Source organism: Lepeophtheirus salmonis, chromosome Z (genome assembly GCF_016086655.4).
Source record: "Lepeophtheirus salmonis chromosome Z, UVic_Lsal_1.4, whole genome shotgun sequence".
NCBI lineage: Eukaryota > Metazoa > Arthropoda > Copepoda > Siphonostomatoida > Caligidae > Lepeophtheirus > Lepeophtheirus salmonis.
In genome coordinates, this window is record NC_092584.1 from 7224220 (window position 1) to 7242160 (window position 17941).

General features: G+C 30.9%; 1 protein-coding gene across 2 annotated transcripts in view; it reads left to right on the forward strand.

The window, feature by feature from the left end:
- Positions 1–17941, forward strand: part of LOC121130280 (uncharacterized) — a 286433-nt gene that overhangs the window by 152627 nt on the left and 115865 nt on the right. The window contains exons 1-2 of one of the 2 annotated variants that reach the window (XM_040726040.2): positions 3270–3454; positions 13420–14057. In XM_040726040.2, coding sequence (XP_040581974.1) covers positions 13560–14057 — 498 coding nt within the window. In that variant the 5' untranslated portion in view covers positions 3270–3454; positions 13420–13559. Of the gene's footprint in view, positions 1–3269; positions 3455–13419; positions 14058–17941 lie in introns of those variants that run through there. The other variant, XM_071893687.1, reaches the window with a different exon arrangement.

Genomic DNA, 17941 nt, shown 5'->3' on the forward strand with positions numbered 1-17941 from the left:
TAAATATATACATTGCGAAAAAAAAAACTCTCGATGAAAAATATTTGTTTTTATTTATTATAAAATATAGCTTCCTAAAAACATGCAAACTATTTATTTTTCATTTACATTTTCCCCTGTGGAATAAATGCATGATTTTTCTCTAAAGACCCAAATCCAGGGCCCTTTCTACAAAATAAATTAAAGCCACAAACACTGTGATAATTATCAAGCTTAATTATATTCATTTCTAAGTTTTAAATCCAAAAATGTCAACTTTTAGTTATGTGGCTGTGTATAATTTGCTACTTTTTACTTCAGAAAAGCATTAATTGAAAAGGAGACTAGTAATATTCAATTCGTAATTATAAAATACTAGAGGTAGTATTCAAAGTCAGTATTGTATCTTTCATTAGTTATTTGCTCAAGTCCAATCCAGTCTTTGAGCCCGTCAAGACCGTCGGTCTTTCGGATTCTTAGTACTGGTACTGATATTAAAACAGTTTTGTGACGTCGTCAAGGATCAAACTGTATCAGTTTTAAAATGATATGAAGAAATCAACTGTACGGTACTGAAGATTAAACTGAACGGGACAACAGTCCTTAATAACTATTTTGTGTTAATCTTTATTTGTTCGGCCCAGTATAGTCTTAGGACCAGTTCTATTAGTCTTTGGAGCAGGCCTTTAGATCGTTTGTCCTTCAAACTTGGAGTACTAGAGTTGATTAAAAAAGAAGAAATAATTTTCAGTAAGGGCATCAAGCACTAAACTTTGTGAGTTTTCGGATTGGTATGCAGGACTGAACTTGACAAAACAAGAGTCTTTAGGCTAAAAAAACCACGACCAATTTAACACCAGCTCGCATTTCCTGGAAGTATAAGGCGTTGAAGAACAGGGGCACCTTCATTTAATACAGAAGTATGAAAGTGTATCATTGGATCTGGCAGGAAGATGGGGTAGCCTGTCATAACAGCAAAATATCACTCAATTTTCTTTAATCTGAGAATGTAATATAAGTCTTTTCGAGTTTTTGGTCTTGTAACTTGACGGAGTTGAAGCCTTTGAACTATTTTGTCTGGGTCAATATTGATTGGGCTTACAATGAAGGTCCCCACTGCACCACATGATTCCGGAGAGCTGAAATAAGGAAGGCATTCCTGACTTTATGTATTGGAACAGTTAAGAAGACAGGTGGACGTTGTCGGGGACGCTGTGAACGTATGCCCTTAGCTGACAGCAATTTTATTGATGGAATGTTTAAATTTAAGTTGTAAAGTTGATTTTTGTGAAAATTTTAATAAAACCGTTTAAGAAATAAAGGCAGAGCAGCTTGCAAACATTTAAATGGTATTACAAGCCTAATATAGCACTTATTTTATTTACCTTTATTCATGAGCACACGACACACATCACTCTATTTTAATTAATCATATATTTAAATAACAGCTTTTCCCATTAATAACCTTGATACGTGTAAGAGGATTAAAAATATACATATGTTATAGTATTGACCATATTTTCCAAGCATATTAATTAATGTTTTTGATACGAAAAAAAAATAGTTACTAATATAATATCTAGAATGTTCATTTGGTGTTACAAAAACATGTTACTTACAATATGTCTTTGGAAGGCAGAAAAAAATATTTTGATATTAAATCTGGGAATAAGGGTAAAGAAAAGAGTAACTTATTTGAATTTGGACTTTATGCTAAGGATTCTGACAAAAATATTTAATAATAATTTATTGCCTTTTTCTTTTCTTTTTTTGGAATGAGAATTCATTCGAATTTATTAATAATTCCGTTGATTTACATACATTTGAATTATTTATTAAAATCGGACACTTTTTAAAATGATTTATAGATATGTAAATGTTGGGATTTTAATTGTGTAAAATTTAAGGATAAAAGGTCAATTTTGGAGGACCAAGGGCAAAGTAGAACCAGGCCTCGTTGCCTTATTCACCCTTCCCAATTACCAGTATTTTTTGTCGTTAACTCTATAGGTCGATTTTGGCTGAATTATCGGGCTAATAGTTAGAGTAGGAAAGTTAATTCATATTTGACAAAATCTACAAACAACACTAAGGTCAATAGGAAATGCTCCATAGAGCAATGATCCATAGGCCTTCTTTGTGCGTTACTCCACCAAAAGTCTTCAAGAATTCACAAATCTTTTCCTCTTACATAAGGAATGCCATAGTGAAAACTATCCCTCCAACTTACCAATTCTAGTTTCAACAAGACCCTCCAACCTGGCTCTGAACCCCACATAGGCTTTGGTGAGAAACTTTTGCCTATGGTAGCCACTGCCTCGAAAATGGATGGAAGCGAGGAATTGACTGTGTTATGTGCATACCTATTGGAGTATCTCTCCAAGATGCCCCCCACATAGTATTACAAGGGGTTCTAGGGACGTCCTAAGTGACATTTTGCCGAAATGATGACAAAAAAAAATCTAAAAAAAGGATTTATTGTATCTGTGTGAGGGGGGGGGGTACAAACCCCTACATCCCAGAACCTGCTGACGCCTTTGAATTAGAAGGCCATATTTATTTTACTGTCGTGACGATTCGTTAAATTAGCTGCATGCAGCTAGAGAGGAGTAAAATAAACACAAGCCTCATTTTGTATCCAACATAAGCAATAATTTTTTCTGATATCGATCCTCATTTATACTCTGAGTAGATCAAGGATTATTTTAGCATGACACCGGATCTGATAATACCAAGCTAACCTCTCTAGCATCATTATCTATAGAGTCATTTGCATCCTTGGGCGTTCTACTAACACGGAGGCACACAATGATCGTCAAACGGATTTTATATTATTTTACAGTTTTCAAAACTGAGCCTGAAGAACAATCTTTATTAAACATAGATCTTAGGGTTGCCAAGATATTGAGGTTTAAACTTCCCCACCAGATAAATCATATGTATAAAGATTAGAGACGGTGACAAATATGTTTAAATGTACTTAAGTCAATTACAAGTACTTCATTAAAATTTCAAGTACTTCATTAAAATTTCAAGTACTTCATTAAAATTTCAAGTACATGAACAAGTATTAGGGCTTTTTTATTTGAGTAGTATGCACGTACATACCCCATGTATTTAAGTATAAATACAAGTTCTATGAAGAATATGATTGCTTTGAATATCTTTGGGCTTGATCCCATTTAATGAGTTATAAGTCAGAGGTATAACAAATAAGTACTTAAAAGCGGGAGCGGTTTTTTCTAATTTGTTCTCTGAACTATTCTATTTTTTCATTTTCTAAAGCTGTTGTCGTTATGATTTAATTATTGACATAGGAACATCTTATTATTAAGTAATAACTACTAGTGTGTGTGCTAATGGAAGACGGAAAGTAACAGAGAGGATTTGCTTGGAAGTTATAAGTGTAGGCTCTTGTTTTACTCAAACTATAATTGATGAGCAACATGGGAATAATTCCGGCTTATAGGTCCGGGTAAGTTGATCTCGTTTCCTTTTGGTTTTTATATAGGCACGTCATTTTTTATTTATTTTAATGATTGTAGTTTACTTTTATTGAAAGCAAATTACTGGAAGATAGCTAAGCAATTCCGAACAAAGTATCCATTTACCTTCCGAAATGTAAAATACAGCTATAACCATATAAAGCTCAGAATTAAATCTTGTTGTACTGTCCGATTAAAGTTGTTTATCATTTTTTTTTAATCAGTAGCAATTGTAGATTGCTAAGACGTACAATTATAATTCCGTAGTAAATCCTCAGGCTCCGTATTTTAGTAGCATACACAAATGTTCTATCTAATTTTGTATGCTATCAATTATAGTTTGTATGTAGAGTTGGATCGGTCTAAAAAAAACTAAACAGACTGCAGTCGTATTATTCAAGTTCAAATAAAATTTGTTTGTCCCGAATAAGAGCTGAAATTACGATGTAAATACTAACTCCATCATTTGAGACGTTGATGTTACATCATAGTTCCAAAACTCTTTCAAAGAGACGAGATATCTGTAGTAGACGTATGACTAGAACGTATTTTTATACGTTCTAGACATCCTTCATTATTTTCTTAGTTATCATATTCTTCAATCCTAGCTATGAGGGAAGAAAATAAAAAAATAGCTAAGATCGTAGGGCTGAAAGACCCGTGTATCACTCTTAAGGATCGTTGAATAGTAAAAAAGTATTGGACTGATACTGAGAATGTTCACTCTTTAGGAATTAAGTGTTAATTCTAGGAGCTTATGAAAAGAAAATCCGATTAGTATCCCTAGTTTTAAAACAGTAATGGTATAAGTTAGTCTTGCCTCCACATTCTCCTATTGCTGATGTATAAAGCAGCTGTTATAAAAGAAATATTTATAAACATTAAAATACACACAAGACTATCCTCAGCTGTGTAATTGAACAAACAATAAGTAAACAATTCGAAATTTGATATGTTCCCTAGTATACAAGTTTTCCTATTTTGATCCAATATATCAGCCCACGTGTACCTGTACGTAAAACTTGACATTTGAGTTCCTGCAAGTAGAGGAAGGGAGAAAGACATATGGTACGATTGATTAAATTTTTATTTTCAAAATCAGCTTCCCATTATTTTTTGATTTTGGAGGTGATAATATTACGTATTTCTTTTCTATAAATTATAGTCTTCCATGTGACAAATTCCCTTAGAGCAGATTTAGTTTAAAATAGTTTCATTTTTGTAGGAATTTCAAAAATAATATTAACTATAGTAGGTTTTCCCGGCGTTGGCTGGGACAATACGAAATTAAAATACATTCTAAACTCTTTTGCTTCATATAAAACAAAAAATGAAGACCGTAATGTCCTACTGACTACAAGTTGTTATATATCTTTGTACACTTCTTTTAAAGGAGATTATAAGGGTTAGGGAAGTTATAGTATTCAAGTTCAACTGCTGTTTGCTCAACTTTCATATTACTTCAAAAATGTTTTCAATTATTCTCTCTACTTTTTGTTTCTACTCTAAACCTTCTATTCCCTTTAAAAAATTGTGCATAGATAGATGCAGCAAGATTCATTCTTAGAATTTTACTGTCCTTGTCCGTTCATATAAAAATGCTATTTTAAGGCCGCCATGACCGTAAAAGGCCAAAAAATTATAACCCGTCTATGGAGCCTTAAAACCTACATAAAAATTTCACTAAAAACCTTTCCTTGGTTTTGCCGTTATTTCCGGACACACATACATTTGGATTTAATATATAAAGTGGGATTCAAAACGAGCGGTTTTTTCCAGTAGATATTTTTTGACAGGTGCGCACGAGTTCTGTCAAATTCATTCGTCATTTTTACTCAGTATTGTCTTACAATTTTTCATGGAAGTATATACGCCACAATAACGAGTACAAATTGTTCAATTGTACTATGAAAATCACTGTTCTGTGAAAGAAGTTTTTCGCAAATTACGCCAACTTATGGTCCCCATAATCGACCTTCAAAATCCACAACTCGCAGAATAAGCGAGAAATTTGAAGGGGAAGCAACTTGCTGGGATGTTCCGTCGTCTAGTAGGACACGTACAGCTCGCAGAGTATAAACTATGGCGGCCGTAGCCGTTACCTTCAACGGCGAACGTTATCGCGCCCTGGGGCCATACTTTTTGATACCTCAAATTGAAGCACATGGTCTCCACAATATTTGGTTCCAACAAGATGGTGCCACTTGCCACACAGTGCGCGTAACAATGGACTTATTGGGACATCATTTTTGTGTGCAATTAATTTCACATTTTTGGGCCCGTGAATTGGCCACCAAGATCGTGTGATATCACACCTTTGGAATTTTTTCTTTGGGGCTACGTAAAAGCAAAAGTCTATGCGGATAATTCAGCGACGATTGAAGCATCGGAAGCAAATATTGAGCGAGTTATTCATGAGATTCCGGTCACAATGCTCGAACGCTTCATCAAAAATTGGCGTGAAAGAATGTACCATTTAAAGGCCAGTAGCTGTCCACATATGAAGGGGATTATTTTCTAGAAATAATTGTAAAGGATTGTTTTTTCGGTTCATAATAAAGTTTTGACCATAACATAATATTTTATGTGTTTTATTTCTACAATCCAAAAACCGCTCGTTTTGAATCCCCCTTTAGAATAATATATTAATTATACAGCATAAAGGTAGGCGTCAAACTATAGATTCTTTATTAGAGAGAAATCATATCACAACAACTAGGAATGTTACAAAGTTCCGATTTAGGGAGAGAAAAAAACTTACAAGAGGCCTACGTGAAAGTCTAGAACTGTTTTGGGGATCCCCATAGAAAAAATAGATTTGAAGTAATATATATTTAAAGCAAATAAATTTTTACTCTTTTACCCGTTCTAATTTTTTTTCAATCTATTGCATCGTTTAATCATACGATTTGCTGGAAAGTAAGTCATCTCAAAATAGTCTTTAAAATTACAAATAAGGTGTAATTGATTAAATAAAAGCTGCAATGGACGTTAAAACATTTATTTATCTAGTATTTTTTATGATTTCATGTGAAATACATAAATTTTAACCTGACATAACTACGTTCAATATTTATTACTGCGCAATATGAAAGTACTATGTCTTAATTTTAAACCACTTTTTTTTATTTTACAATAATTAGGGGTTATTGTCTGAAGACCGTGAGAAGATATTCATATACTCAAATTTCATTTTATACCATTCAATTGCAAGTACTTCAAAGTATCATCTTTTGTATAATGCTATACTCTGTAATTTCTGAAAATGTCATTTAATTCTCTTGATGTTAAAGAAAGTTGTGTTGTTTTATTGAAATATTATGTTTTATTAGATAACAAATTTTTGTGTAGGTTATAACATGCACATTACGAAAAAAAAAGGCCTGAAATGTCGATGATAAATTGGTCATAACTTCCTTAAAATGGAAGCTAGAGACATTATTTTGGTATTAAAATGGTTATTTCACCATGATCTATTAGGTAAAATAGGTTCAAAAGGAAATAATAACTTTCATTTTTATTGCAACATACCTAAAAGAATGGTCTGACAAGAAATGAACACAAAAAAAAACCGCTTTTCCTTGTCAAATTTCAATCTACTTAGTCATTTATCCGTAACTTTTTGTCACAACTTTAAATATTAGATACTTTGAGGGCAATTAAATACTTTTATAGGAGTATATTTTATACCTATGAATTTATTAATACTCACATAGTAGTTGGAGAAACTAATATTGAAGAGGATAGATTATTATTATATAGCCAAATTAATATGTTGCTATTAAAAAAGAAAGGTTTATACAGAATAAAACATTATCCATCCATTTTCTTATTTCATATTTATTGTTGGAGTAGATAAGACTTCATTCATAACATTCACATTCTTTGATAACACAGGGGAACAATTAGGGGGTGAGGAGAGGAATTTTTGTATAAATGTATTGTAGACAATAATCGAATTTATCGATGAGCGCAAATTCCATATCTGATCTCAACTTTTCTCTCAGTCATCTGAATTCTGAAATATCACAGATAATAGTAATTCGTTACTATATTCGTTCAGTCATTTTTTACCCTTAAAACAATCCCCAAATTAAAAGTAGGATTAATAAAACTTACATAAAAGTGTTTTCATTCATTCTGTATCTTATTTTGAGCCCGATATATTTTCGCTTTTAAGGCTGAAAAGAAAGATGAAAAACGTCACTCTTCTTTAGACCCATATAACTTATTCATAATAAATACGTAGTGATGAAGAATATCCTAACTTATATTATATAAAAATATTAAATATATAATTTTTTTTTTTTAAATCTATTAAAAAATATGCATATCCAAGTATTTACGTTCTATTTTGTATTATTCAAGTGATCTCATATTTAAATTATCTACTCATCATGAATGGATTGCTTTGTTGTTTCGATCCTGATATTGCATTCCCACGGAAGGAGTCCACTCGACTCCCTTAAGAGTTTTAGTAGTTTTCCTTGGATGAATTTTCCTGCATCCTCTTTCGTGGAGCTCAGAATATGAATTTGAACATCTCTTGAGATAGATGATCAAGTTAGAAGTAACTCTTGCCTCAATTAACAATTGACTAGGTATGACGTCATTAAACTAGCTTTGAAAAATATTATAATAATGTTGTCTTTTTGGTGGAACTCCAGGGATTTTTGTAAGGTTACAAAATGACTTTGAAAGATAGAATTCCCAAATAACAATAAGGGTAGATATTTCAGAATTCAGATGACTGAAAAAAAAACTGGGGTCAGTTTTGGATTCTACAGCCATAGATAAATTTGATTATTGTTTTCAATTTATATGTACAAATTTTCCAATCACCCCTATTATTCTCTTCTGCAATTATTCATTCCAAAGTTTGTTAATATTTAACTAAGAAACGAATTGAATTTGATCTTCCCAAAAAGGGCAAATTATGAGATACGTCAAAAATATTCAAAGAAGGTGGAGTAACAATATGATCTAATACAGTTGGCAGATATATCGGACTAAAATCGGAAAAACGATATATCGGACAAAATATCCAATATCTACATTGTATCTGTATCGGAAAAAATAATATAAATCCTGATATTTTTACATGATGCCACCAGAAAAAAAAAAGATGGAAGTGAAAGCCAAATAGTGTTTCAGTTTCTTGGAGCAGAGAAATGCTTAATATAGAGAGTCCTCACACTTAGATGTATTAATTAATCTGATATAACTTATGCACTTCTTAAAAAGAGTGCCTTGCTTGGCATACCTTACTCATTAGCTATAAAATTTAAGATTAAATTGATTCATTAAGATGGATTGTCAAGTTATTTTGTCTTTAAAAATTGTTCTTTTTTTCGGAGTGGTCATCTTTGTAACATTGCTACAGTGAGATGAAATTGATGAATCGGTAGTTTCAACTCAAAAAATAGGTTTACCAAAATTTCTTAAGTATAAAAAAAACGATGTCAGATGGTTCTCAACATGACACTAGATAATTTTGCCTGAAACTATTTTCATTCTAAACATTTTTCTATAAATCTATTTTGCTCAAGGATATTTCTCATTAATTAACAAATAAATGAGATTTATAGGTCATTTTTGATTTTCCTTCCCATCTTTTTAATCAAATATGTAAAGTGTACAGGGTGTCCACGATAAATTGGAACTACTTTAAACTTCATCCAGATCCATAATGTGGATATTCGGGGTTAAATCATAATAATATAAAAGGTTGCGTGAACAAAAAACTATAACAACAAACAATAGTCATCATGGAACAAGCAAGGAGAGACACCATCCTCGAATTGGCTCTCGTGGGACACAAGCCCTCTGCTATCTACAAGCTTCTTAACTACCCCAAGACCACGGTGTACCGGGTCTTCAATACCTGGGAGGTTGAGGGGAAGGTCTGCCGCAAGGCCCACAACATGAGAAGTGGCCGAATCCGCACTCCCCGCTTCCTTGAAGGCCTTCGGAAGTCCATCAAGGCTTCGTCGGGGACTTCCTTGTCCAGGTTGGCCAAGAACCGTGGAGTGAACAAGCAGTTGGTCTCCAAGGCTGTGAATGAGTACCTCGGGTACAGGTCATACCGAATGGCCAAACAACACATCCTCACGGCATCCATGAAGGCCACCAGGCTCACTAACATTAAGCGTCTCCTCAATGACCTGAAGAGCCATGGAGGAAGAATCATCTTGTTCTCCAACGAGATGAACTGGACTGTCAAAAGAAGCTACAACGTACAGAATGGCATGTGGCTTGCCAAGGAGAGAGAAGAAGTCCCTGCGGTCTTCACCACAAAGTTCCCAGGCTCCATTACGAGGGAGTGGAATACTGTCGATTCCGCGGAAGCCATCAGGGCATGCAAATCCTTTAGGGGCAGGATGGAGAAGATGGTGGCTGCTGAGGGAGGACATGTTGAATAAATTTATTGTTTAATATTATGTCTAACTTTTTCATATTAATAAATACACTCCAAATTCCATTTTTATCAAGCAGGTTGAATTTTAAGATAGTTCCAATTTATCGTGGATACCCTGTATTAGTATAAAATGCATAAAATGGTTCTTTTCTCTCGTAAAAATGATGGAATCTTGACACAAAATTTCAATGCATAGACTAACAAAGCCTCACTTTGTAATGAGTTCGAACCAGAGACAAAATATATAAAAAAAATAGATAAGAAAAACAAAAGTAAATAAACACGGCAACGATTTGAATAGAATAATTGATAATCACTCTCAGTTAGTAATTATCATTAGATGGGATGGACTATTCATACTAGAAAAGACTCATGGATTGACTAACATGCATCATATGAGGAAAGAACAGAACTCAATTATTATTCCAATATTGAACAAATATTTAATGCATTTTACAGTAATAAATATTACACGTGTTGATTTAGAAAATTCAAAGGGAATATCGATTTCAACCACGACGTATAATCTTCTTTTATTTATATATTAAGGTAAAATTTCCATAGACAAAATAGTTTCAAGGCAAAATTACCGGGCACCTCAGAGCACATCAGTTAATTAATGTATATTACACATTATTATAATGGCTAAATAAATATATCACCTCAGCTAAAGATATCTTGTTACATAAAAGCTTTTTATAAAAATATTTATTTTCAAATATTGAGAATATAGGATATAAATCTGTTGGTAAACGAAAAAAAAACATAGTGCGACAAAACAAAACAAAAAATACTTCCAGGAATATGTGTACAACGTACATCCAATCAATTGTAAAGTATCGGATCGGAAAATATTTATATTTCAACACACGTCTAATAAGCATTCAATGGAGTAATGAAGTGTACTGGGTCGTGCACCAAAGTTGGAATAAACTTTGACCTAATCCAAATCCTGAACAAAAGCATTGTGACAATTTTTTCAGTTTATTTAATAGCAGAAATAGTCTATTGATTTTCAAAGTCACCTCTCTGGGCTTCAATCACTGCCTCTATTCTCCCACAAGCTGAGTATTTTAATTAATAAAGAAACATACTAATCTACCATAATCGGTATCAGAGTATGTAATATTGATTTTACAATTTAATTATTAGTGATAGAACGATTTAAAAAAATGCTTATTTCGATTATTCAATATTTTAAATAATAGTTAAAAATACAATTTTGCTATCAGGGGCGTCGATAAGATTATACATATGTGTGTTTTTTTTAAGCAGGTGACCTGGGCTTTTTTTTTTTAATCCAGAAAAAAATTAAAGTTATTTAGAGAAAACTAAATTTTTAGAAAAAAAATTTTAAATATTAAATTTTGTAGTAAAATTAAAGATATTAATGGGGGGGTGTATTATTTTTTTAATAACTTAGAAAAGTCATTAATATTTAAATACCTGTAAGAAATAAAAATCGGAATCCCAAATTAAATACTATTTTTTGATGCCAGATCCCAAATCCGATTCTCGAAAAAAAAACCAGAGTTACCAACTTCAGATTCCAATTAATCGTCCAATCACATATAATTATGGCTTTAGCATTAGTAGAAAGTTTGAATGTAGACAATTTTAAATGAAAAAAGGTTTGCATTTTTAGTGTGGCTTTTCGTTTTTCTCTGTGGTTCACTATTTTTTCAAGAAATAGACACTTAATTAAAAACTTCAAAACTGTATTAGGCCGTGTGGTATCATTTAAAATCGTTGTTATTCCTACATTTTTTTTATTTTAACTTTTACATTTCAATATTTGCATTTATCAAGTAAAGACGATATTAGCCATTTCATTTCTTAAGTAGTTTTTTTTTAATATCCCATAAACGGTCGCAGAGTTTGTTTCAATTACTTAAACTAAATCAACTGCACTGATTTAGAATCCTTGAATAACGAGGAATGAGACAACATCACCTATAAGACTTTATTATTTTTAATTCTGGAGTTTTTTGCATTCGAAGAATTTTAAAAATTTCAAATTAGCAAAATATTACTTGACGAGTCATCGTGTTTCTTCATATCGACAACCTACTTAAAATGAAAAAAAAAAGGAAATTATATTTTATTAGACACTTGTTTGTACAGGAAACACTTGGTTTTTATGCAATTATACGGGATCTGGATCAGGTCAAAGTTTGAACAAAGGAAGCCATCATTTGCGCTAAAGATATTAATTAATAAGGGAGCCTAGAAACACATATATTTATAGTATTAATAGGAAGTACAAAAAAAAAAAGATGTTTGAACTGAGTGTCTGATGCATATTAGAGAAACGATGAATACCGAAAAATATTAGATACTCATTTGCTTCAAATTATTTTTCTAGATGATGGTGACATATTTCATTAAGAATTGGTACCATGTCATACATTTAAAAAATGTGCAAAAAAATCTGTGATTAATGTTCTGTGACTGGCCAAATTATTCCCCTGGCTTAAATTCCATAGAAAATATATGGCAAAAATTAAAGTTAGGCTACAAAAATGTGATTTTCTGACAAAAAAAAAGCTATCAGGAAATGAACAAACCAAAAAGTATTTATGTATTATCCGCAGGTGAGGTGACGTTATATAGCTTGCCATTTAAAAAATAGCAATTGTTCAGAAGATTTTTGAGAGTCCCCTCTATGTGAGAAACATACATAAACGTTATTTTTTTTACTATACAATATTATCATTAAGGGAGTTGTATTATTTTGACAGAAGGTAGAACCACTCTCTTTCGCTGTGTGTACGGGGGAAAAAAAGTAAATAACGCTCATGTCGTATAACAACAGTAATTCAGGTCTAGTATCATGAGTTACATTTGACTAAACTGTGTTTAAACCACATTGATTCAACGCTAAATCGAGTTAAAATGATCAAAAATGCACAAGACGGACATGTTGACCACTAACAGTTCAAATATTGCCTTTTTTCCTTTGTCCAAACCAGTGGCGTTGACCAGTTGACCTTATGGGTCCCCATTTTTTTTATCATATCTAACTTACATATAAAGTTATCCCTTTATATAAGTAATTATACATATAACGGTGATGATAATTTTTGGGTATAACCCCAACCCCCTCCAAATGATCCAAACTAGCAACACCATTGGTTCCAACCAATATGTACAAGACTGTACAAGCAAATAATCTAAATCAACTGCTACGTAACTTATAGAGATGATCATTAAGTATAAAATAAAAAAAATAAAAAACCATCGTTTGAAAGTAAAGGGTTAAGATCGAACGGAAATAAATATTGTTCCCGGGTCGAGTCTCAAAAATATATGTAACATATTATTCGTATATAAAAATGTTTTATATAGGTACTACTATTTAATTTTCCTGTCAAAAAATTTCGCAATGACTTTACTTAAAAGTACCTTTGGTTCATAATTTGTAAAGTGTTCGTCTTTTTACAATAAATAAATAAAAGTGATATAATAAAAATTATTATATTTATTTAGAAGTTGTTAAAGTTGGTATATATATATATTTTTTTTTGTATTTTACAGAAGTAACATCCCCTTAATGGAAGAAGGTTAGCTTATCACATAACACAAACAGAAAAGAAGAAAAAGGAAGGAGGAAGGAAGAAGAAACAGAAAAATAGGAAAGTGGAAGAGTGAGAGAGAAATTGTAGGCAAACGACATCATGAAAAGACTGGAAGAGGAAGGGGATCCCACGTTCTCTGAGCAGGATACAACAATGAATAACAAAAACCAAAATAACACGACCAAGAATATCCCTCTAAATCATGATAATAACCAAATCTACAGACATAATAACCCAACAACAGCAACAAACGTTCTTAAATTGAATCGCGTAGCCTCATGCCGTCAGTCCCCTCGCCGGAGAACGAGTGTTGTCCTCGAACGACGTCGCGGGGGTTCTTTTCGCGCTCCTCCTCGTACAAAAGTTGTAGAGTTAGATTTCCGTTCTACTATTAATCGATTGAACAGTAGTAGTAGTAGTAACATACTTAAAGAGGGAAGTAAGGGTTACTCCTCCTCTGGGTGTAATAAAAGTGTTGTTAATTCACCACAGCTTCCTTCAGCTGTTACGATTGAAGGAGCTTCTCCAGAAGAAGACGAAGAAGAGGACTACAACGACGTTTTTACGACGAAATTAAAGGCATTCGACTCGAATAAGGTAAGGTATTTTACTTATATTATTACATGAGGTTGTGAGTAAACATAAAAACAGTATGAAACAAATATCATATATATCAGGGGCGGCTGCAGGGGTCGGCTAGGTAGAAATTTTTGCTTTATATTTAAAAAAAAAAAAATTTTTTTTTTTCCCCATAAATTATTACTTATTAAATTTAATTTGTATAACGTTGATGCAAAACGGATTACTAAACAATGTCAGAATTTTTACACTTATAAGCTCTTGTCATTATCTCTATGGTATAAAATAGATGGGAGCTTGAAATGTCTCAGACTTGATTATAGAAAATATGATACTTGATTTTTTTTTTTAATGTAATGTTTAAAATTAATTTTTGATTAAATTTTTTTCCAAAATAGTTAATTTTCTACGAATACCAATTGGTTTTTGCAATTGATCTCCAAGCAATTTAATATTTCAAATCTACATCAAGGGTGTCTGCAGAATTTTTTTCTTTTTACTAGAGAAATTCATATTTGAAACTAAAAAAGATTAAATAATAATATTTGAAATTTAATTTTCGCTGAAAAGCTAGTGATTTTTGAAATTTTAATGCAAAAAATAATAATATTTGAATTTTTTGTGAACAGCTACGGATTTTGGAAAACAAATCTAAAAAATTTAACTTAGGTCTTAAGGATTATTTTAAACTAAGGATTTATTTTTCATAGATGAAAATATATTTATGCAGGTATTTTTTAGCATTTTTATTGATATTTACAAGTAAAAAATCATGAGAAGGTGGCAAAATCCATTTTTTTAATTATAAATAATAGTTTTGATTTCCACTTTTTACAATAAAAAGGATCTGAAAAATTCGTTTCAACAGTTTAAATTTCTCTTCTTTTTTTTTTTTTTAACATTCAATATTAGACTTCTTGGATGATATTTTTATTTTTTTGAGGAAGACCTTTGCCTCTCAACTCTTTATGCTCTCTTTAGGCATACCGTCTAAAGCGTCTTCTTTTATATAAATTTATAAATGTCCAATTTTATAAGGGACAAATTATATATTTTAAAAATCGCCTTGAAGAGAAAATAAAATTGAGTTGAATTTAGTACAAAAATCCGAAATATTTTTTTTAGAACAAGATCTCCAAAGGTCCTTTTAATATCATACCGGGCCACTTTTTCTATAAGCTCATAAAATTTCTAGAATGTTAGACTTAAATGTCCTATGTTAGAAATAGACTTTGATAGATACTAAGTGTAAAATATAAAATCATCAATTCCAAAATATATTTTGTAATAAAATATTTTTATTCAATAGCAAAATCAAGATACAATAAAATCAAAGGGGAACACTCATTTTGTACAAATGAATTCAATACTAAAAATGAATTTATTTTTTAGTGCAAAATCCAAAACTAATCTCAGTTTTTCGCTCCGTTGTCTTAATTCTGAAATATTTGTGATACTTGTCATTCGGTACTATTATCGTTCAAAGTCATTTTTTACCTTTAAAACAATCCCCAAATTAAAAATAGGATGTATAAAACTTAAAAAAATACAGAATGGAACAAAAATCCTTCAAGATGCATATTTTTTTAATTGATCTTTATTTAAATTATACATTGAATATTATTCTATAATATAAGATATGATATTTATAATCATTATGTATTTTGAATAAGTTATCAGGGTCTAAAGAAGAGTGTCGTTGGTCAGAACAAGATACGGAATCAATAAAAACACTTTTTAATCATAATAAAACCTTTTACATAAGTTATATTATTAATACTACTTTTAATTTAGGGATTGTTTTTAGGGTATAAAATGACTCTTAACAATAATAGTCTTGAATTATTTTAAGCCCAGATATTTCAGATTCTAGATGACTGAGAGAAAAAATGAGATCAGTTTTGGATTCTACACACATAAATAAATTCAACTATTGTCTTTAATTCATTTGTATAAAATTGCCCCCCATACCCTAATTATTGCCCCGCGTATTTTATTCATAAATATTAAAATATTTACCCCCATCTGCAAGTATCTTCATTCTTGAAAGTAAAAAAATAATTACCAAAAATTACATAAGTACACCCCAATATTTGAAAGGTATTTTATTTCAATTCATTATATACTTTGTCTTCAAATTTGTGGAATAAGTTGAGATACGTAAGAAGAATATTAAATATGCTTTAACTCATTATTGTCAAGACTGGAAAATGATTTATACATTACAACAATATCCTTCTATGGAATTGATAATGTTTTAATAAACTATGGATCCATATGTCGTACAGTTTGTACACATATTCCTTGCTACTTTTTTTACAGTAGTAAGAAATATAAAAATATAGTAAGTCTCTAAATCAAATTAATAAAAATTGTGGTAAAGTTAGATAAAATTTGAGAACAAAAGTTTCTATTGAAATGAAAAAAATTACTCTAATAAATTCATCTCTAAGTCTCAAATTTATTAAAAAACTATTTTACTAATTTAATATACGAGGTCATAAGATGAAAAAATTAAATAAAGTCTCCCTACTTGTTAAAGGCCCCATATTTTTAAAATAAAATACAATGAATAATGTATAATGTTATCAATTGCTAAGTACTTTATACCTAAAAAAAAGTATAAAATAGGATACTATTTAGATCAGAAATGTCAAATATTCTAATATAATGGGCCGCATTACCACCTGAAATGTTTTAATGGGCCAAGAACCTATTAAATTAAATTTCACGAAAAATAGCTTAATAGAACCAAAATTATTAACGCCAAACTGCTTAAAAAATGCAAATCTGGCATACTCTGTTCATGGGCGTACGCTAAATTATATATATATTTTAGTGGGAGATGAAATTTTCGAAAAAATTAAAAAAAATAATTCTTCTGCAAAATTTGATAGAATGTCTTTTTTTTCGTGTATGAAGGAATTCAATGAAAAAGTTGTTTTTTTCTCCGTTTTCACATTATTATTATTTTCTCTAGAGCGATATTTAAAAAAAAAATACTATTAGATGTGACAATGAGTAGTGGGCCCACTTAAACATTAGGAGGGCTGCAATGCAGGCCGTGGGCCAAGAGTTGGGCATCCCTGATTTAAATCATCTTAAGCGTCGATAAGAAACAAGTAATTCAAAATATATATATATTCATGGAGAAATTTAATGTGCAAATAGTTTTAATACAAGGGTTTTTAAACACACATTCAGAACTAATTGGTCAAGGCCTTCATTTGAGGTATTGAAATATTAACTTTATCCATATCATGGGAGCCCTTTCTAATACATAAAGTCCATCATTTTCTAATTCTTCAATTGAAAAATAATTTTTTGGGTTGTTACTCTAAGTGTAGTTTACTACGTCTCCACGGGATCAGTCAGAATATTTTAATAATAGAAATAACTTTTACTCCAAAAAGTACAAATGTATTCGAAGTCAAGAATTAATTTTATCTCTAAAGGTGTTAAGTATAGTAAAATCTAGATAAGAGCAAAAAAAAATTAACTCTTAAAAGGTTCTCCTTTCAATGAGCTTTAAGCAAGTCACAATTTGATAAGTTGGTAAGAACGTCATTTGAGCATTAATAAATTTAAAAACTCATAATTAATTATCAAGGCATTACATAATTCAGTAAAATACACTTAAAGTATTATTGATAAAATTTAGCACAATAGGATATATATATATCTATAAAGGATTATTTGAAGTGTGTAACAAATCAACTGTTCTTGTTAGGGTTTTATTAAATTCTCCATGAAACACAATTTGTTTGTTAACTTTGCATAAAAACCAACAGTCATTAAATTATCCGGCTATGAGCTTCTTTGAAAATGACCACGTCACATTCGTTCACATCAAATCAAATTTACAAATACGATACATCAAAAATATATAACTTTTGGAAGAA